The sequence below is a fragment of the Diabrotica undecimpunctata genome, chromosome 9, assembly GCF_040954645.1.
Source record: "Diabrotica undecimpunctata isolate CICGRU chromosome 9, icDiaUnde3, whole genome shotgun sequence".
NCBI lineage: Eukaryota > Metazoa > Arthropoda > Insecta > Coleoptera > Chrysomelidae > Diabrotica > Diabrotica undecimpunctata.
This window is the reverse complement of record NC_092811.1, coordinates 21,498,431-21,522,526: the sequence shown is the minus strand read 5'-3', so window position 1 is coordinate 21,522,526 and position 24,096 is coordinate 21,498,431. Positions and strand designations below refer to the sequence as shown.

General features: G+C 34.7%; 1 protein-coding gene across 1 annotated transcript in view; it reads left to right on the top strand.

Moving 5' to 3' along the window:
• nrm (neuromusculin) overlaps positions 1-24,096 on the top strand; it is a 671,433-nt gene that overhangs the window by 638,317 nt on the left and 9,020 nt on the right. Inside the window, exons 18-19 of the mRNA XM_072544107.1 lie at positions 15,003-15,292; positions 17,669-17,752. Of these exons, the coding sequence (XP_072400208.1) occupies positions 15,003-15,292; positions 17,669-17,752 (374 nt within the window). The remainder of the gene's footprint in view (positions 1-15,002; positions 15,293-17,668; positions 17,753-24,096) is intronic.

The following is a 24,096-nucleotide window of genomic DNA, read 5'->3' as shown; positions in this document are numbered from 1 at the left end:
TAGTAAAACTGATGTACCCTTAATCTTTCTCTTCTATTAAAGGCTCATGAAGGGATTTACCATCATGTTTAATGTGATCACTTAACATTTATTAATAGAATAATACAAGATCTCACTGCAGGATCACTACGTCATAACGTAGTTCATCAAACTCACATTTTTACATACATTTAAAATTAGCAAAAAACATTGATAATAGGTTTCTAGTCAAAAAGTGCCGCAAATATTTTTAATTTAATTAATTGGATTTAGTTTTTTACCAACATTTTATTTCGTTCATCTATTTTTTTAAATAAAATTCGTTGCTCGTGACATATATGCCTGTTTTTATATAAAATTATAGCTATTTTTTTCTTAATATGATAATATAAGGTTGCCTAATAAACAATTTTAGCAAATAAATTAAAATAGAGTTAGGGCGCAACGACACTGGCTTTATAAGTGATATTATGTATATTATTATATATCTATCGACGCACCTTTAAAATCTCACACAACTGACACTTCCAACGACAACTGAGAGCTAGCTGTCTTTTATTTTATCTTTGATACCTTGCGTTTGTAACAGCTGGCAACCCTAAGTTTCGACCATTTTTTCTTGTGCAAACTTATATTACCATATTAAGAAAACAATTAGCTTTAATTTGATATAAAAAACTTGCATACACGTCATAAGCAGCGTATTATATTTAAAACATAAATGAAGAAATAAAATATTTGTTAAAAACTAATTAGTATTAATGAATTAAAAATATTTGCGGCCACTTGTTGACTGGCAACCTATTATCTTTGTATTCTCCTAATTTAAATGTGTGTACAAATCTGAGTTTGATTAACTACGTTGTGAACTTAATAATCCTGTAGTGGGATCTTAGGCTATAAGATTAAAATATCAAAAATCGACGTCCCTTGCTGTTTCCGACACCTCTTTTAATGAATATTTTTAAGTGAACTGTAGTTTGAATAATTGTATTCATAATGCTAAATACAGTATACAAATCCAATGAATAAACCAATCTAATGAAAAGTAGTAGGTATATAATATTGGTTCTGTCCATTCCTACACAATAAAAATATGATATAAAATATCTTAAGATATAAGATCCTTACTTATAATTGTTTAATATTTTTAAAGAAATAATTTATTAATTGATAGTATTTATACAGTGAGGGGCAAAATTGTGGAATAAATTCTTTTTTTTTTTTCAGAATGTGTGACTTTGGAGACAAAGTACGAAACAGGTCGATTTTTATTTTGTTTATTAATTTTATCAAAAAAAGTTATTCTTCATAAAAATATATGGATTGTTTAAAACGCAAGATGCACTATCAGATATCAAATTTTGACAAAATTATAGAAGGCATGTCAAAAATATGAATTTTACTGAAGAGTAAAGTACCTTTTCTCGACTATTACTGGACACAGAAAGGTGAAACAAAAATCAACGATTACAGAAAAAAAAACTCTTTCGAGTGATGGGCGTAAAAAGTTTGGTTATAATAGAACGTTAAACAGTATATTCCAATTTTTCAACAGAAGTTTCAAAAAAATAAAAAAAGTAAAACCATCAGTTTAAAGGCAACATAATTTAGAATAACGTGTCCAAATTTCAAGACATTTTGTTAGTAAATAACAGAGAAAACACTGTCCCTAGGTTTTGATGCACCGATAAAACAGCCTTAATATTTCTCGATATCGAAAATTGTGGTTTGGAAATAAAAACTGTTTCAATAATATGCGATTGCATCCTTCTATTTCGGTATTTTATATTTATCTTTCCGTTTCGTGTATAAAATATTAAATAAATATTAACAAAGTAAAATTTATTTAAAATATCTTGAATATTAAACAGTTGATAGCCTTTCGATTAGTTATTGTCTGTCTTGTGCTTATACCCTTCTAACCATAGCCGAAGTAATACTCTAAACACATTATTTAATGTCTATTTTCATATGGGCAATATCTGAAATGGCCTTTGAAGATACACCTTTTCCTTTAGGTAACCCCCCACAAGCAAAATCAAGTGGCGTCAAATCTGGAGACTAGGGATGCCAAAAAATTTCAGAAAACCAATGTATAACTTTTCCGTTTAAACAACTTATAATGTGTTATCACTCCACTGGCAGTTTTGGCTAGGGACTATTTCATTTGATGTAAATGTTGCTTCATCGAAAAAAAAGAATATGTCTTGTTAAAAATGAATCTTCTAACATTCCTTAGATACTACAATAGAATTCAAATCGTTTTTCATTATCTCCTGGTCTTAACGTATGAATAAATTGGGACTTGTATGGATACAACTTGCTCTTGTTTTAATTTTTGAAACTGTATTTTTGTTATAGGATTTGGCATCGAAGCTGACCTCTTTAGCAAGGATTTTTTAGGATGTTCGATTGCTAAAATTATTATTTTCAAATTCCATGCCATCATTGGTAACCCGTTGTTGCCGTTTGTTGCTGAAATTGCTTACATCTCCAGAATTTTTCAGAGATCCAGAGATTTTTATTTGGGTGTCGGTTATTAAAAATTTCTGCAGCTTCGCTATAAGTTTTATAATTTGGACCCACATCTATCATTTCGCTAAATAAAACTGATGTTTTGAATGTCACTATCAAATATTTATACAGTGTGTCAATTTTAAAACTTACAATGGGCTATATCTCACGAACAAAAGCTGATATCGAAAAATGCTTGAAACCGTTTCTAGAATAGTGAGCGGGAACTAAAATGACATAAAAGAGAACTCACCCCTAGGCTCCACTAACCACAACCAAGAAAGTTTAAATTGCAAACCCCTACTTGTGATACATCAATTTATTAAATACGATAAAAGTTAAATTTAGTTGTCATTGTAAAAATAATTTGATAAATAAAAAAGATATTACAAATTAAGACAACTACATATTTCAACGTGATTTTTAATTCCAAACAACAATAACAATCTGCGATATTGTAATATAAAGGCATTCCACTCTTGAATAAAATTTATCTTTTTTGACATATCTTATATAAGATTAAAAAAAAGTTATTATCTGATTATTGTATTTTAGATTTGAGAACATGCAGAACTTTTTATTAAATATAACTTTTTTTCGTAAATTTAATAATACAAAAGTTTCCCATATGCTGCCTTTCAAATAACTTAAGTAAATACTCTGTATATAATATTCTTTTTAGTTATTTTTAGTTCTCAGCATTTATGTATTATGTCAATCTTCAAGTGTTTTATTACTAGGCAAAATTAGGGACTTCTTTACTTCTCATTTAATTTAATACATTTTAAGAAATCATTTAGGATGATCTAGATCGCCAATTGACCTCAATATTCAAGAAGATCGATAATATAGATCCACAATCAATCGATTAGTAGGACATAGACAGACTATGCGAAAAGAAGCGGACGGTCGAATATCTATGCGAAATTTACATTGGATGGAAAAACTGAAAAACACGTTGTCAATATTTTTCAAAACTCTATCAAACGACACTAAACATGACCTCTAGCCCCATCTCCTGTGGGTGGAGCGGCGTGGAACTTTATAATGAGAACCCCCATGTTTTATTGCAGCTTTGAATTTCTCATCAAAAAATATGTAAACCAACCTACTCACAGTGGTGGGACTAGGGGTCGTATTTGATGTCACTCGATAGATTTTTGAAAAATATTGAACATATTATTTTACGTTTTTCGATCCGATGTAAATTTCGCGAAATATGTGACCGTCTTTCTCCTTTGGAACATCATATATATGCCAAAAAATCATAATTTAAAAATAAAAATCGATCTGTTTTGGGATTTGTCCTTAAAGTTGCCGATTCTTGAATTTATTCATAATTATTCATCCATAATTATACTTTTCTAAAACTATGATATATTTTATAATTCCCTTATTAACGAAATTTGGCAATATTGCAATGACGTAGCAAATTAGCTAAGTTGCGTCACCAATATGTACCTCTCGTCTTCAATTATAAAGCATCTTAAGGACTTATAAGTGAACTGCCATAACAAGGTGACTAAACAGCCCTCACGAAATTTCTTGTATTAATATCTTGTGGTATTTGTTGACTAGATTCACTACTAACATTATTACTGCCCTTCTCAGGTTTCTGTGCACGCAAAGTCCTGACGTACTTGGCTTGCCTTTAGTGCCCTGCGGCAGGTTAACTTATCTAGGAAACCAAGGTACTTCAATTCATACATAACTACAAACTATTTTATACTTTGCCTCCCATTAGATGTACAGGTTGTCCCAAGCTTTAATCTGCCAAGGTGATGGAACTAAAAAGTAATTCACAAAAATTGTAATAATGAAAACTTAAGAAATAGTTTACCTTTTAATTTAATAACTTTAATCCTAATAGTTTTACGGTGTTGATACTGATTCCTCACTAAATCATTTTTTATTTCAATTTAATATCAGTTTAAATTAATAATTCATTAATATTTCAAATATTTTTATAATAAAACATCATTAACTGTAAGTAATGACTGATTAAATATTGTTTATACAATCGTATTTAGAGCTTTCTAGAATAAAAACTATGTTAGTGCTTTTAGTGCAATATAAGAAGAAGAAATATATTATATCTTTTATACAAGCCTGAACTCATTATGTATTTGTTATTCGTTTGTTTTAAATACACACAACCAAACGTATATGGAATCATCCAATATTTCCGATTGTGTTCCGAATTACTAATTTTTTTTTAATGGAAAATGAATTTTATACTAAACCAGTTTAATTACTATCAAAAAAAAATCAACAAATGTTACAAATGCTTGAAATTAACAAAAACGCAAAAAAATACGAACAAATGAAAACATTGCAATGGTTGACTAAAGAAAGATACAGTCTTGTTGTTCATTTTAATAGGCAGTGTTGCCGCCTCTATCTATAACACAAGCTTTAATCCGACGGGGAATGCTTCTAATCAAATCGTCAACTTGTTCTTGGGGTAAGTTTGCCCATTCTTCTAGAGCGGCTTGAATGGGCTGATCCGCATTACCTGATATAATAAAACAGAAGGTAGCGTTTGATTTTCGTAGAAATTTTATATTCAATAAATATTATTTTGTAGCAGTTAAATAGTGTTCGATTGTCAGTTAAATGGGCGTTAGTCGCGGCACTATACATGACGCTTTTAGAACATACTTGTAAGAAGGCACATCTAAACAAGCATGGTATCAACATAAATGGAGAGAAGTTCAGTCATTTGAGATTTCCTGATGACATCGTCCTTATAGCCGATCGTATGGATCTTCTTCTTCTCATTGCGCCGTCTCCTTTCGAAAGTTGGCGATCCAAATGGCAATTGTAGTTTTGGAAACTGCTGCGCGAAAGATCTCTGCGGATGAGCGGTCGAACCATCTCCTCAGGTCTTTCAGCCACGAGTTCTGGCGTCTTTCTACTGATCTTTTGCCCTGTACTTTTCCGTATCGTATGGATGATGCAATAATAATGTTTGAAAAATTATATTAGGCTTCCTTGGAGGTCGAACTAAAGATTAATATGAACAAGGCGCAAATAATGACTAATCCGCTGCTAAATCGAAATATTGCTGTTGATGGAAGAGATATTGTACCCGTATGCGGGTAGATCCGATTCTTTGGGCATCATCTCTGGTATTTAAATTTTTTGGATGTTTTTCGATTTCGATGGCTTCCCTGATTGCACGTTTTGCCTTATTTTCGATGTTGGCTAGCATTGTTGTTCCATTTAAGTTAATTTTGTGTCCTGTGTTTATGGCATGTAGTGCTAGGGATGAAGTCTTCTCTTTTCTTTCGATGGCGTTTCGATGTTCTTCGCGTCTAACTTGTATCCTTCGATTAGTCTGTCCGATGTACGATTTATCGCAGTCCTCACACGGAATTCTGTATACACCTTGATTTTTCAATGCAACTTTTGTTTATATATATATATATATATATATATATATATATATATATTCGGTTTTTTTATAACGTCTTACGACGTTGTCCGACTCCCAAACGCCACTGTATTCTGTCTTGAGTTAGGTTTTCGTCCAGATTTCGAGCGCTAATCGCTTTCCTAACTCCCAGGTTCCAGCTCTGTGGTGGTCTTCCTCGTTTCCTCTTCTCTGGGGGTTGCCACATCATCGTTTTTTTAGGCAATCTTTCGTCCCCCATTCGGCTCACATGCCCATACCATATGAGCTGTTTTCTCTCAATATCCTCAACTATAGTGCCCTCTATACCCATTTGTTGTTTTATCACTTCATTCTGTATTCTGTCGGCTCTTGATATTCTCATCGATCTTCTGATGGCATCCATTTCCGTGGCTTCGACTTTTTTCTTATATTTTTCGGTTATTCTCCATGTCTCAGCTACATAAAGTAGGCTAGTTTTAACCATTGTCTCATAGATGTTTCATTTTCTTTTCTTTGATATTTCTTTACTCCATAGAATTCCGTTCAAACATGCTATAGCTCTTCGTGCTTGTACAATTCGATGTTCTATTTCTCGTTCGTCTTTTCCACTACGGTCAAAGATGACGCTCAGGTATTTATATTCGTTGCATGGATTTATTTTTTGATTGTCATCGATATCGAGTTGTTCTGCTTCAGCTCCAATTGAGAGGTATTTTGTCTTTTCTAAATTGATATTTAATCCCCATTTCTGGTATTTTTCAATTAGTTTTCTACGCATGTATTCCATGCCACTTTTTCATTTGAGATCACCACCTGATCATCTGCAAATTCTAAAGTATATATGTAATCCTGATCGTTTAATTGTATACCCTTTCCTTTGACTTTCCTTTTCCATTGTTTCAGAGCTGCAGAGATATAAATCTTAAATAGAGTCGGAGAGATACAACATCCTTGTCTGAGACCCTTAGTAACTGCAAATTTTTCAGCTAAGAGGTTTCCGAATTTCATTTGGGAGTTTGAACCATAATATAGATCTTTGAGAGCACTAACCAATGTTTGATGTATGTTTGATGTGCCCAGGACTTCCCATAGTTTATTTAGCGGGACTGTGTCATATGCCTTCTTAAGATCTACAAAAGTCATATGTAACTTTCTTTTGTTTTTGCCGATGGTAATATGGTTGCGATTTTTCTGTCGGTGTTAAAAATAGTCTCTATTTTGTTTTTTCTTAGCACTCTGCTGATTTTGTCTATCGTATCCTTTATATGGGGCAGGATAGTTTTTCAACTGGTTTTTTTTTTTTCTTTTTCTGGATCTTTGCTTTTGTTTCGAGATTTCTGTGCCTTTTCAATCGTAAACATGGAGAAGCCATTTCTTGTTAGAACTATTTTGACTTTGTACATTTCTTCGTTCTTACGGTCCTTATCTGCCAGTTTCTCAGATCTTGTTATTGAGGTTTTTATTGTCGAATTTAATTGTGTAGGATGATGGTGTGAGTCTGCGTGTAAGTACCTGTCAATATGGGTTAGTTTTCTGTATACTGTATGTCCTATGCTTCCGTCTTTTTTCTTAATAACTAATACAGCTAGGAATTGAAGTTGTTGGTTATTCTCCCGTTCCATGGTAAACTGTATTTTTTGATGGATATTATTAATGTGTTGTAGGAATTCAAGTTTCTCTTCTCCATGTATCCAGATAATAAATGTCTCGTCAACATACCTAAGCCACAGTTTGGGTTTATGATCTGCTGTTCCTATTGGATTCGATTCCACATCTTGCATAAAAAGGTTGGCTATTACGGGTGACAGTGGTGAACCCATCGGTGCTCCTTCGACTTGTTTGTACCTCTGGTCCTTGTAGATGAAATAGGTGTTGTTTAAGCAATGCGCCGTTAAGTTTAGTGTATCCTGTGGTATTGGATATTTTCTACGTATAATTCTACTGGGACATTGGTGAATAATGAGATTACAGCAAAGCTCACTAATAAGTGTTCAGGTTCAAGAATAACGTCCTTTAAACGGTCGACAAAGTGGCTTGCGTTCTTGACGTAAGAATTCGCTTCCTCCGCATATGATTGTAGCTGGTCAGCCAGAAATTTTGCCAATGATTGTAACGTTGATCCGATAGAGCTGACTATTGGTCGTAATAGTAGCTCTGCCTTATGTACTTTGGGTAAATCGTTAAGTTTTGGACATCTTGACGACTTTTCTCGTGAAATGAGCTGGAACTGTTGTTCTTTCTTTATGTTTGACGCTTGTATTTTGCACTATCGTTTAGAATGTTCTTTATTTTTGTGTCGTAGTCTTCAATGTTCATTACCACTGTAGAGTTGCCCTTGTCAGCTGAAAGTACGATAATGTCTTTGTTTTTTTTTTGTATATTCTGCAAGACTTTCTTTTCTTCCTAAGTTAAATTCTTTTTCAAAGTTTTTGCTGTTCTTAATATTTGTGATACATCTTGTCGAATAATCTCAGCTGTTTCTGATGGTAGTTTAGTCATAGTAGTTTCCATTTTGCTAATGATATTTTCGACGGGAATCCTTCTCGGTGCAATAGCAAAATTGAACCCTTTGGAAAGGACACTATTTGTAGCTTTTTCCAAAGTAAGATTTGAGAAATTGTAGACTAAATTACTAAATTCTGTTGGTAGTTCCTTATTCTTTGGTCGTTGTTGTAGTATCAATTTCTCAAACTTTTTGATTGGTTTTTTCTTGGTGAGATCAGCATCTGTCTCCGATCGAAAGTTTGTGATTTTGTCAAAGATTCTCCGATCGAAAGTTTGTGATTTTGTCAAAGATATTTCACAGAGCTGGATGTACTTTGTTACTTAGTGTGAGATATAGCTTTAGCAACTCTGAATTTACTTTATCGATGTCTCATCTGGAGTCTACGAAACAAGTAGAAAAATGATGGTAATTTGTATGGGTAAATTGTTGTTACTTTATTCGACATTTACTTTATATATATATATATATATATATATATATATATATATATATATATATATATATATATATATATATATATATATATATATATATATATATATATATATATATATATACTTGGGACAAAAAATAGAATTTACAAAGCTTATCTGAATGACAACAAATCATTACTTAGATCCAAGTTACTTAACGTACCTACTAAAAAAACTTTAATATGCGCTGTTCAGTTAATGTATGTGAGATAAAATTTTAAGCATTTATGGAGTATGAATATAATGAGAAGGCTACATAAAAAATTTCAAAGGAAATGCCCAAAAAATGGAAGAAAATGGGCATATTAACAAATTTGTATGCCATACCGGAACTCTAGATAGAGCTTAATAATTTTATACTAATAGTTTTCCTTATTGTATGTACTATTGTGTATTAAAGCGTCGGGACAACCTGTATTCTACTGCATGTTGAACGTTGTAGCTTTACTTCTTTGTTGTCTTGTTGATGGGTTTAACGTTGTGCGAGATGTTTCTTATCCCTAGGGCATGAGGATTCGTATCATTTTATGTAGGTTGTAACGTTGGCAGTTATATCTACGACATTGAATGAACCAAATCGAAATTTAATAGTGGATGGTGGTATTCGGAATCGAATTATCATGTTCAGTTGCGTCTACAGCGTTTACGAATTCGGTAGGTATTTGTTGAAAATTGCCGATAATTTGTGAATCAACTTCTCTTTGTTTTTAGAAATATTTGTATATATATATAGTAGGGTGCGGCAGATAAACAGCGGCACAATAGGTATAGGGAAGTACTAACAAAAAATGTTCAGAACAACGTGAATATATCTAAAATAAAAAAATATACAGGGTGTCTTAATAAAAAAATAAATAGGTCACTGTTTAAAACCTCTTCATTAGAATTTTCATGATTCAGTTACTTGTACTTCTCGAGATACTTTTCATTGGCCGTTAATCTGCCGTATTCTGTATATATGTATGTATATAGATGTGGATGAAGCAAAAGAAGAGAGCAGATCTTCAAACAAAATGTCACAATAGGATGAAAAGTAATGATTCCGATATCTACTGCTTAATTGGATAAATATTAAATATATAATAATAATAAATCTGAAAGATTATGCATTTCTTCAACAACAATTACATCCTTATCTACCTAGTATCTCTATTGTCTAATTCAAATTTTCATTGTAAATAATTCAATAATCTTAAAACATTCGGTACTTTTATAGTAGTTTTCGTTGGTTTGGGTTATATTTTGCATTAGTTTTGCCGTCAATATACAGGGTGCGCCAAACCTCTAGCTTTCTTTTATTAGGGGTAAAAATTATGAAGAATATAAAAATGTTTATAACGAAACTGATGTCAAATAAGTCTTTAATTTAAAATTATTTTTAATTATATAGAGTTAGTCGGTACAAGAAAGTTGTGTTTTTCTTAATGGAACACCGTATGTATTGAAGCTTTTTGAATATATTTTTTAAAACATATAAATCATTCTTTTCTATGAATTAAGAGATAGAGCATCTTGGTAATTGGCTGTTGTTTACATAGAGCTCGTACAAAATTGCCATCTTGAACATCATGCACTATTTTTGAGAGATCATCATAATCTGAATAGGCTAAAGGTCGCGGCATATTATCATGCACGTATAGTTTCCGGCACGTAGCGTTTCCAGTCCAGCAATCGGACTGCACGTTCATATTTTCATACACAGAACGTTTCCGTTTGGTTCAGTGAATATTATGATCTCTCTTTTCTGAACAAAAATTATGTGCAATTGCATCTTCTACTTAACGATGAAGAAGGAAAAACTGTAGTAAAAAGAAGATTTAAAGTACATCCAATGCTAGGAGGAAGGAAAAAGGAAGTGACTTTATACAAAGAATTAATTAATGACGATGAAAAATATTATGGATATTTTAGAATGAATAGGATTCAGTTTAAATATATTTTAAATTTAATTACACCTTTAGTTAAAAAACAAAATACTACATTTAACGAAGCCATACATATCAAACCAAAGTATATTTTTAAAAAAGAAGAGGTATCACTTCCGTGCAAAAGTCCTAATTATTTATCACTTCCGTGATTAATTGTCACAAAGCAATAGAAACACATGCATAAATGACAAAATAGCCTCGAAAATTATTTTTTTCGATATTCTAAATATTCTGTTAAATATTTTAAATATTCTGTATCTAAATCAAACAAATACCTAAATAAACAACGAGGAGAAAACGACGGACCCCTAATTCACATTATCCGTACCAACAGGTTTCGACTTTTTCCGTAGCCGTCGGCATCCGTAAAATATTGTTTTCGAATATACTGAACGGAACCGTTAGGTGTCTGATACGATACGTTCCGGACACTGTGAATTGTTCATATTTAAAACCATTTAAATTATATTTTTCGGTAACTAAACGCTACGTGCTGGAAACGCAACGTGCATGATAATATGCCTCGACCTTAAGGTTGAAAGTTTTGAATGAACTAATGTTCCATTTACAGATACCTCAAACGATCCTGCGAAATAAACACTTCAGTAAAATTTTGTGGAATTACGAATTAATAAAAAAAAGTATTTTTTTAAAATATAAAGAATTTGTATAAGGTTTTATAGGTCTAAATTTAACAATTTTCAAAATATTTACATTTTTATTGAGAAAAATGGTAAGATTTAAAGCGCTTCGGATTCGTTTTCGAAAATAATCGAAAAGTAAATGGTAGGGGAAGCCGGGGCATAATGAGCACCCTAAGGACATTGGGTAATTTTGATCTTGTTCGTGGTAATATGGAAATTATTTTAGTTCTATATAGTTACATATTTATTATTTTTTATTACAAAATACAATTTTAACCTAAAACTCACTTAACAATAAAAAAAATAATAAAAAATGTTAAGTTAACAAAAAACCATTATGCCCCGGGTATGGGGCCCAATGAGCACAGCATTTAAGAAAAGTTTTGCTTATTTCTGGCACTGTTCACAAATATATTTACACTCATCGTCATCGTCCTCTTCTCCAGCACAAGCGCAATGAGCCCATTTTTCGCATACACAACAACTTACCCACCCTTCAGTTGATTGCAAGTATGAGTATCCACAGTATAGACAATCTACATCGGAAACGTCACTTTCCGAGTCATCTTCAACAGTTTTTTGTTTTTTCACATTGGTTTTAGACCTTTTGGCTTCTTTTTTTGTGTTTACGTTTTCTGTTTTGTTTTCTTTTTCATCCTCATCATTCTTAAACACTTTTCGTTTTTTAGATTCAGCGTTAGAATTTCTAGCCTCTTTAATTTGAGTTGACTTCATGAGCTCGTTCTTGTAGGGCGATTCTGTTAAAATAGCTGTCTTTTCCCGATTTCTTCTCTGCCTTTGTTTCTTTGTAGTCTTTGGAATGGGTAAAATTTGCTGTGGAGAAGCAAACACAAATTTAGTTGGCTTATCGTTTTGATAAGGTAAATCGTGAAAAGGCAATCTGTTTGACATCCCAGGCTGTGGGGAGTGCCTTATTTTTTGGGAAGGTAAGTCTGAAGAAGGTGATCTGTTTGACGGTCCAGGTTGTGGAGAGTGCCTTATGCTTTGTGAAGGTGGCGTGTTCTGCCGAGGCTCCATAATTCCAGCATTTTGCGACTGTTCTATATTTGTAGTATCCGCTGCCACAAAATCAGCATCCACAAAAATATTTGGGTTAGGTGGCCATATCCCGGTAGCTTTAAAACCATTTATAGCTATTGACATTGTTCCCGCTCGAATAAACGCCTTTCCAAAAAGTTCAGTCACTTGGTAGTGAGTAACTACTCGACCTGGATTCAACCTTAACCAATTTTTTATTTCGTCAGCGTAATAAGACACTTAATGGTTTCATAAAGCTTACATCTAGTGGCTGGAGTTTATGGGTACAATGAGGTGGAAAACACAACAGAACTACACCATGCTGTCTTGCAAGGTCAATAAGTTTTAAATTTTTTGTGTGCGTAAAATGGCCATCTAACAATAACATCACAATATTTTCTTTTGAAGCTCTTGACCATGCTACGAATTTTTTAAACCATTTAACAAACAAATTACCTTGCATCCAGCCTGAATCATTACACTCAGCCCAAGACCCTGGTGGTGCGCCATCTAACAGTTCCAGCTTCATTCGTTTCCTTGGAAAAATAAAAAGTGGAGGCATGAATGAACCATCTGCACCCATACATATTTCCACAGTAAGCATCTTTTCTCTCTCTGCGGACGACAAAGACCCAACTTGCTTTTTCCCTTTGGTTGCGATAATTTTATTGAGACTTTTGGCAACAGTGGTTATGCCAGTCTCATCAACATTAAATAATCGATCTGCCGTTATCTGGTATTTCTCAATAGTCGTAGTAAGAAGTTCAAAGAACCTATTTACTGAAATTTTGTTAAACCCCATAGCGCATGCTGCAGAAGTTGCCTCTGGTTTTCTCAAAGATAGAACATCATGCCTTTTAAGGAAAGCAGACAACCAATCTTCTCCCGCCATTTTGGTGGTATGATTAAAGTTATGGGAAATTTCGTTTTGTTCTGCTAACTGATATGCAACTTTTCGAAGGTCTCTTGATGTAAGCCCAAAAAGGCGATTTTCCATATCTTGAATATAGCCAACCAACTCCAATTCCTGCTCTGGTGTAAATACCGGTTTGAAGAATCCCATCCCTTTTTTAACGGCACAAGACATGTCTTGATTGGCTTGGTATTTACGTATGCGACGTTGTAAAGTAGCACGAGGAACAGCATAATTTGTAGCAGTAGTTTGACACTCCATGTTTCGATTTATAACAGCATCAATTGCTTGTGCCATTCCATTCTCTGTCCAAGATTGTCTGTTGGTCTGTTTTATATAATTACGCACCATATTTGCCTAACTGAAATAGAAACAAACGTTGGTTTAAGAGTGTATCTAACAGCTTGATAACGAAGGGCAATACGGACAGGGGCATTATGGGCACCCTATTATTGCTCATTTTGCCCCGCTCATTATGCCCCACGCTTCATATTTAACTATTTTTGCCTCCTTAAAAGAAACCACAACAATTCTTTTGATTTAAGTTACATTAATGTAATAACTAAACTCACCTTTTGATCGTAGAGCTGTAACAATTTTAAAAACTAATCACTGATTGCCGTAGTATACTAAACAATATCATACAAAATTATATCATGTGTACAAAGAGATATCTATTACAAATAACGACCGCAGCGAACGGTTGATTCGTCTAAACTGAGTTGCCTGTTACGGGCACGCGCCTTTTACATTATGCTAGAGAGGTGTTGCCAAACTGCATTGGGAATTTTCTAAATTTAAGGAATTGTTCATCATGCCCCGGTGCTCATTTTGCCCCGGCTTCCCCTATGTGAAAGTTTTTCTTTTATAGTGTCATTTTTAAATAATTTAATATCTTTGACATGAAGCTATACAATATACAGTGTCATCACTATTTTCAAATACAAATTTTTTTTGTAGGTGGTGGATTAGTAGAGGCAACTAGGATTTAAACTAAAATTATGTTTCCATGTTTCTGTTAATACAGAGTGTTTTTTTCTTAGTGAGTTTTAAAATTTTAAGTTGTCATAAGTTTGTTATTAATAAATATATCTTAATGAAATTTTTCTCATAGTTATTTGAAGCTACTCTAAATCCAGTGGCGTAGAAATTTTTTTAATAAAAATATCACTATACAAATTTTTTATTTTCGACGAAGAAAAAGTATCGTAGACGGCCCTGAAAATTTAACTAAATATTTCATATTTTGTCCCGCAATAGACCTTTTATTACATAACATTAAAAAAAAATTGGTTAAAATCGGTTAACAACTTCAAATTTTATAGAGGTGTTGCCAATCTAAATGGGTGACACTGTATATCTAATATTTTAGACGTCTTTGATATACATCGGGTTCGTTATAACATTTTTATATATCTATAATTTAGCTCTAACAAAAAAACATTTAGTGTGACGCATCCTGTATATTATACATATATATAAATATATATATATATATATATATATATATATATATATATATATATATATATATATAAATATATATATATATATATATATATATATATATTGCTTAAAATTTTACTACATCGTCTCTTAAACTGCAGTCCCGAAGGTCATTCTCCTGACTCCACCGACCAATCAAAATGGCCGCTCCAACCGGGCGTCTTAATACACATTAACAAAATGAATAACGTCAGTATCAGTCAACTAACCCCTCGAATCACCCCCTACAAAACAACATCCGTATCGACTTTGAGAAACTTCTCGAAGTATTCTAAATATAAGCGAAACAAATCGAAAATTTACGCTAGATTGGAGAGGATAGCGGATTTTTTAGGCATGGCTAGAGGACGGGAGAGAATTCCTAGTGGGATAAAAGAAAGTGCTAGTGGAGGTAAGGTTTATTTTGGAGGCAGATGGAAAATTTGTTTGTGTTTCTGGGATGGCTTTAAAATTGGAAATGTTTAAGTAACTGTGAACTATAAAGAAAACTTGACTTCACAATATCTACAGGGTCTATTTATATATAAAATCTTTGTATATATGTCTTTTTATGACATCAGGCATCCCAGTCGCTATTCGTGTTTAGTATTTTTTTCGACATCCATAACCCCGCATCAACTGAATATTTTATTATAATAAACAAATCAAAAATGTTTAAGGAACACAAAGTTTTTTTTCATATCTACATAAATTTTGGTTTGATTTTAAAAAGTTACATAGCGTTATAATGTCCAATTAATCAGCAATGAATTTATCTTAATTTCAGTGTAATATGAATTCGCTACGATGAAATAAATAAAGAAATGTTAAGAAGTACATGAATTTAATTTTAACATAAATTCAATATAAAACATAAAAATCCAACAACAAATGGGTTTAATAATCTATGTTTCCTCCAGCAGCATTAATTACAGCTTGACACGGCATTGGCATGCTTAAAATTTAATACTTATCAATTTTGTTTTGAGGCAATAGGATCCTTTTCTCTGTAAGAAGATCTTGAGGACAACAGCTTTTAAGATTCGATCAATATATTGATATTAATTCAAAGTGCTTTCCACAAAAACGGGAACAGTTCGATTATGAAAAATTATTCTAGCACACATAATAGTTTTAGATCCTATATGAACGAACACCCTGTATATGACTGAGTCTTTTGGGCTCTTTTGTAGATACAGACATTCTATCTAATCTATATAATTAGCCTTCTTCGGTTTATCTTTGGGCATAGGCCTCCCCAATCCTTTTCAATTCTTCTCTGTCTGTCGTTATAGTCATCCACCTAGAGCCCACGTGCTTCTTGATATCATCTGCCCATCTCATTTGGGGCCTTCCTCTGCTTCGTTTATATTCCCATGGTCTTCAACTTATAAGAATTTTATTCTAGCGGTCTTCTTTTTGTCTTATATCGTGTCCGGCAAATCTCCATTTCAATTTTGCAACTTCTTGTCTAACATCCCTCACTTTTGTTGTCTCTCATATCCACTCGTTTTTCTTTTTATCCATTAGTCTTACATGCAACATTTGTCTTTCCATTGCTCTTTGGGTTTTTATGATTTTGTCCATGTTTGCTTTTGTAAATGTCCACGTTTGGGAACCATAAGTGAGAACAGGGAGTACGCATTGATTATATACTTTGGTCTTAAGTTCCTGTGGTTATCTTTTGTTTTTAAGAATGTAGCTTAGTTTGCCAAATGGCGCGCATGCCAGTCTAACTCGTCTTTTTATCTCTGCTGTTTGGTTTTCTTTGTTAAGTTTTATAGTTTGACCCAGATATATGTAATCTTGAACTTGTTCTATTTCATCTTGTCCGATCCTCATTGTGATGTCTTCATTTTTTGTATTTGTTATGATTTTGGTCTTGCTGTAATTCATATTAAGGCCTATCTTTCCAGCTTGTACGTCTAGTTCTTTCATTATTTCAAATAATTCTTTTTTTTATCGGTTATCAATGCGATGTCATCAGCGTACCTTAGATGGGTCAAGCGTTGTTCTCAAATTTTTATACTTTTTTCTTCCCATTCTAATCTTTTAAAAATATCTTCCAGAGCCTGATTGAAAAGTTTCGGTGATATTGTGTCTCACGCCTCTTTATTTGTATTGATTTTGTTCCTTTATAGACTTTGTTTTGGCCTCCTTATATATATATATATATATATATATATATATATATATATATATATATATATATATATATATATATATATATATATATATATATATATATATATATATATATATATATATATATATATATTGGCTATAAGTTCCGTATATCTGTGGTCAATTCTGCTGTTAATCAAAGAACTTTTCACTGCCCAATGTTCGACACTGTCGAAAGCTTTTTCGAAATCTATGAACGCTATAGAGGAATGTGGTATTCATTTGCTCGTTCAATAAGTATTTTTATACTTAGTAAATGGTCACATATGCTGAATCCCTTTCTAAAACCAGCTTGTTCTTTCGACTGGTATCCGTCCAGACATTAAGACAGTCGAATAGAGGACAATGAAGGACAACTAACACTGATGGCGACCAACATGAAATCTGAAAACATTGAATACGTTAACAAATAATTTAATCTTTAAAATTAATGACGAAAAAAAGACAAGTACATGGTAATACAACAATAAAAACTGATAAAAAAAGAACTTTCAAATCGTTAATAAAAAATCTTCGCGTAACACAAACAAATTTTTTTCTGCATTTTGAATATCTTATTGTTTTGCATTTTTGTTTTATGTTTGTTTTGTTTTTGGCATGCTAGTTGTGACTTTTCGAAAGATTCACCATAATCGTCCTATACAATATCCCCCTGTAAGATCCAGGAAGAGGAAAAAACCGGGATCAGGTACGTATTAGATATTCATGCAATATTTAATATTAATGCTTGTGTAATGTGTTATGGCTTTTTTGATAAACTGGGATGTTATAAAGGCACCAAAAATATGAGGTTTGCATATATTTATTTTTGTACTATTAATAAAGATTTATAAAAAATACGTTATTACACTATTCAGTGCATTTTAGATTATTTTTCGATAAATCGGTTGATTCTACACTCAGATGCAAAAAAAACGCAATGGAGAAAATTTTGGTCAAATTCAAAGTATTTCAATTTTTTATTTTGAGCTCTATTTTAATGATTTTTTTAGCACACTGTGTAAAAATTTATATATTTTAATTTAGTATAGTGAGTTTTTAAATACAATTTTGTATTTAACTTATTATACGGGGTTAATCGAAAGGTGTTTTTTTATCCTAACTTTGAAACTTCGTCTGAATTATTACGTCAGCGTATTTTCGTAAAATCTTGTTTTTCGGTTGCAAACATGTCTTCTAAGTATTTGGTTTTTTGTTTCATGTAAAAATATGGATAAGTTTTTTTTTAAGAGCGAAATGACTTTGCCATCCACAATTTACGACTTTTCCTATTGTTACCATTATCTTTTGCATTCATTTAATACTTTGTATTGCCTCTCCTAGTCTCTATAACTGCCTGTACATGTCAGCTCAAGCTGTCTGTGAGGTTGCGAATATCATCTTCCCGGATGTTTTGCCACTCCTCTTCTAAAGCCAAGCGAAATTCGTTAATTAAGGCTGGTGCGACTTCGCGACCTCTAATATTTCTACCAAGCATCTCCCAAACGTACTCTATTGGGTTCAGATCTGGCGAACTCGCTGGCGAGTTCATTTTATTAATACCAACTTCCTCTAAATATTGCGTGACACACATTGCAGAGTGGGGTCGTGCATTATCTTACATTAATAGAAAATCATCGCCGATATATTGAAAAAAAGTACTACATGATTCACTAAAATTTCCTCAATATACCGGTATGCAGTCAACCAACCCTCAATAAATATCAATTCAGTGTGCGCCTCTCGGGATATTCCTGCCCATACCATTACCGAACCTCCTCCAGGGCTAACGCGGGGACTAAAAGCACACTCCGCAAATCTCTCTCCAGTTCGATGCCATACTTGTTCTCTCCCATCTGATGAGTAAAGACAGTATCTCGACTCATCCGTAAAAGCAACAGTACTTTATTTTCCTAAATTCCAAAGTAAATGTTCCCTGGAAAATTGTAGTCTAGCTACTCTGTGTCGTGGAAGTAATTTGAGTCCAGTTTCTGATCTGCAACTTTGCAAACCAAATTCATTTAATCTTCGACGAACTGTAAATACTGTTACGATAAATATACTGGCCTAACTTTTATGACTAATTATTCTGTTTTATTGTAGAAATTTCGGTGGAAGTCTAGAACCAAAATTATGGTGAATGAGCCGGCTAAGCTTCTCGATCTTTCGATGCTGTTCTAGTATATCAGGATTTCGTATATAAATACAACATTTTTATATGGAGGGCAGTTAATACTCAAGACCCGCGCTCGCGAATTTGTACGTACGGATATAATAAATTGTCAGATAAGTTAATATAAATAAAGAAATAAATTAAATCCGTAAGTGTTATAAATATTGAACCGTTTAATAAATTCACAACAAATGGTGTCAGAGTGAGATCGAACATAAATTAGACTTATAATAATAATACAAGTGAATATAAAATAAATTGTGAAAATGGCTACGATTTATGAGCTGACAGTGACTAATTTAAGAAGACATCTTGAAGACAGAGAATTATCTTCCACCGGAAAAAAGGCTGAGTTAGTCCAACGACTAAAGAACGCTTTGCTAGAAGAAGGACTAGATCCAGAGACTTATATATTTGAAGACAAACATGATGCTGTCATCTCGTCGATTTCGAAATTGGAGAACAAAGTTTCTGACGATATTTCGAAAGTTTCTTCTGATGTAGCCAAAGTTTCCGGCGACATCGCATCATTAGAGAACAAAGTTTCCGACGATATTTCGAAAGTGTCTTCTGATGTAGCCAAAGTTTCCGGCGACATCGCATCATTGGAGAACAAAGTATCCGGCGACATCGCTTCTTTAGAAAGCAAAGTTTCTAACGAGATTTCTTCTCTGGAAAGCAAAGTTTCTGCTAACATCTCTAAAGTCACTTCTGAAATATCTGCTCTTGACGATAGAGTGTCTTCGCTAAAAAACCAAGTTGCTGCCGATAAGTTGGCCTTCGAAGAAAAGATTAAAGAGATGGAAAGGAAGATGGAAGAAACAGGGACAGCAGAGAGAGGTAACAATCCGATTACAGTGGAGATAAAAGAAGACGAGACGAAATTTAAGTTGGAGACACGGCCGAAATTTGAAGGAAGTGGAGGTTCTATTCATGTTAAAGTCCCAACTTTCGACGGAAAATCATCATGGAACAACTACATGAAACAGTTCGAATCAGCCGCAAGAGCAAATGGATGGTCTGAAAAAGAAAAGGCTGTAAACCTGACTATCGCTCTTCGAGGAGATGCCTTAGATGTGCTTCAGACCATAGCCGTAGAGGAGACCGATGATTTCGAACAACTGAAGAAGAGGTTAAATATGCGATATGGCCACGAACATTTGGAGCATGTATATCAGTCACAGCTTAAAAATCGTAGACAGAAGAAAGATGAGGCTCTTCAAGAATATGAGGTAGATATTGCCAGATTAGTACGATATGCTTATCCAACAGCTCCCGAAGACATGATGGAAAAATTGGCCGTTCAAACGTTTATTGATGGTCTTCGTGATCATGAAATGCAGAGAACACTACGATTAGCTCGTCACAAGACGCTGGTTGATGTCCTATCCGCCGCCCTCGAATACGAGTCAGCTACGCAGGCCTCTGGCGGGTACAGTAAAGTTAGGACTGTAAAAGAGGAAGGAGATGAAGATAAACTTGACCAGCTCGTTAATATGATGAAAAGCATGACATACAAGAAAACGAAGACCATCAGATGCTGGAATTGTGGCGAAATAGGACACGTACGAAGCTCCTGTAAGCACCCTAGGTACGACGCAAATCAAGAAACTCACCATCAGGAAAACTAGAACGGGTCAGCCTTAGGGGGGCAGCTTCGACCCAAAACTTTTCCAAAGACCCTCTCATACTAATAGCTTCTTTGAAATGTCGTGAAGATAGTGTATATGTAGATGGAGACATAAATGGTAAAAAGCATACGTTGTTGGTGGATACCGGAGCGACCAGAACCATTATACGCCCGACAGTTATAAACAGCCGAAAGAAACTGTTACCAACGAGGTTACGACTTCGGACCGCTACAGGTGAAAATGCCAACATTCATGGAGAAATCCAGGTACAATTGGGAATTGGGGCAGAAAAGTTTGTCCATACTGTTATAGTTGCTGACATCGAAGAGGATGTTATATTAGGAATGGACGTAATGAATATGCATGGATTCCAATTGGATTTTAAGAATAAGGTAATCAAAGTTGGCAACGAGGAGGTATTTCTCCATCCACATAATGACAACACTGTGCAAGCAGCCATTACAGAAGATACAGTCGTGCCTGCGAGAAGCGAAACGATCATAGTAGCGCGACTACAGGGAATTGTAGACGAAGGGAGACCTGTTATGATGGAGCCTTGGAACCACGACGATGAGGTTGGCCGTGGAATCATAATTGGAAAGGAATTGGTGACTTCGGCTAAAGAAATTCCTGTGAGACTTATCAATGTCAACGACTACCCAGTGACCATAAAGAAAGAGACAAAAGTAGGAACTTGTGTACCTGTGACATCCATAATTCGTCAGGCGACAACATCTGATCATTCCAACGACAAATTCGACCAAATGGTTGCAGTTGCAGGACAGTCTCTAAATCAGATGGAGAAAAGGAAATTAAGGGAATTTCTTCGGCAGTATCGTGATATTTTCGTACCGAAAGGAGGAAAGACGGGAAGAACTACCGTTGTTAAGCATAAAATTGATACTGGTAATGCTAAGCCAATTCGTCAAACAGCTCGACGATTACCACAGGCGAAGAGAGAGGAAGCTGAAACGATTGTTCAGGAAATGAAGAAAGACGGGGTGATAGAACCTTCTACGAGTCCATGGGTCTCTCCGGTGGTCCTGGTTAAGAAGAAAGACGGAACGACGAGGTTCTGTGTGGATTACCGTTTGCTGAACAACGTTACCAAGAAAGATAGTTATCCTCTGCCTCGGATCGATGACACATTGGACACATTGGCTGGAAGTAAATTGTTTTCTACTTTAGACTTGAAGTCTGGATACTGGCAGGTAGAAATGGACCCAGTCGATAAAGAAAAGACAGCCTTCACCACAGGATCTGGATTGTGGCAATTCAACGTTATGCCATTTGGACTTTGTAATGCTCCTGCGACATTTGAGAGGCTTATGGAAAATGTGTTGAGAGGGTTATCTTGGAAAACATGCCTGGTTTATTTAGATGACATAATCGTCTTGGGGGAGACATTCGAAGATCATTTGAGGAATTTAGAAAACGTTTTTAATCGACTTAAAGCTGCCCAATTGATGCTAAACCCCAAGAAGTGCCAGCTATTTCAAGGTAAAGTCAATTATCTGGGTCATATAGTCAGTAAAGAAGGAGTGGCCGTGGATAAGGGAAAAATCGATTCCATTAAGGAATGGCCAAAACCAACTGACAAACATCAAGTGAGAAGTTTTCTTGGACTATGTACTTACTACCGGAGGTTTATTAAGAAGTTTGCAGATATCGCTAAGCCATTAACGCGACTTACAGAGGAAGCAAGAGAATACCGCTGGGATATAGACTGCCAAAATGCCTTTGAAACGTTGAAAAAGCATTTAATAACAGCACCAATTTTGGGGTATCCACTGCCAGAAGGAGAGTTCATCTTAGATACGGATGCAAGTAACGTGGGAATTGGAGGAGTGCTGTCTCAGATTCAAGGAGGACAGGAACGAGTCCTCGGATATTTTAGTAAAGTCCTTTCAAAACCTGAGCGGAATTATTGCGTCACGAGAAGAGAACTTCTGGCAGTAGTGAAATCAGTAGAGCACTTCTATCAATACCTCTATGGAAGGAAGTTTTTAATCCGAACCGACCATGCCGCCCTTAAGTGGTTGATGCAGTTTAAGAATCCAGAGGGTCAGATAGCCAGGTGGATCGAACGACTCCAAGAATACGATTTTAAGATTGAGCACCGAGCCGGAGTTAGCCACAGAAACGCTGATTCTCTTTCCAGAAGGCCATGCCCAGCAGAGTGTCCTCACTGCAACAAAACGGAATCCAAGGAAGCAGCAGTGCTAAGAACGACGATTGTCAACGACGACTGGACGCCTACTAAGATAAGGGAAGAACAAGAGAGAGATCCAGTTATACAGAAAATCCGAAAATGGAAAGAGGAAAACCGTCGACCACCTTGGCAGGAAATATCAAACCTATGCTCAGTAGTTAAGACGTATTGGGCCCAGTGGGACTCATTTATCATCGAAGATGGCTTGCTTAAACGAGTCCTGGAAAATGATGACGGTTCAGAGAAGAGAAGACAGTTGGTGATCCCAAAGAGCAGAATAGCCGAAGTACTTCGTCAGTTACACGACAGTCCATCGGGAGGGCATTTTGGTGTAAGGAAAACCCTTCAGCGAATTCGGGAACGGTTTTATTGGATGAACAGTTCCGACGACGTAAAAGACTGGTGTAAGAAATGTACTATTTGTGCTACGAGTAACGGGCCTCACCGGAAAAGGAGAGCTCCTATGAGACAATATAATGTTGGAAGCCCGTTTGAAAGAATAGCTTTGGACATTGCAGGGCCATTTCCAGAAAGTGAAAATGGGGGCAAGTACATGTTGGTAGTAATGGATTACTTCACTAAGTGGGTCGAGATTTACGCACTTCCAGACCAGAAGGCCGCCACCGTTGCAGATAAGTTGATCCAAGAATATATCAGCCGATTTGGAGTGCCTTTGGAGATCCATAGTGACCAAGGCAGGAACTTCGAAAGTGATCTATTCCAAGGAATATGTGATAGACTAGGCATGAAGAAAACAAGAACTACCGCGTATCATCCGCAATCGGATGGTATGGTAGAACGAATGAATAGGACAGTTGGCAAGTATTTGACAAAGATGGTGTCCGATCATCAGCGAGACTGGGACCAATACCTTCCGTTCTTCACAATGGCCTACAGATCTGCTGTTAACGAATCAACGGGCCAGACACCAGCCAGAGTCCTATTCGGACGCGAAATGCGACTACCTTGTGATCTAGAATTTGGGTGTCGACCTGGAGAAGATGTAGCAGGTGAAGATTATGTGATCGAATTACGAA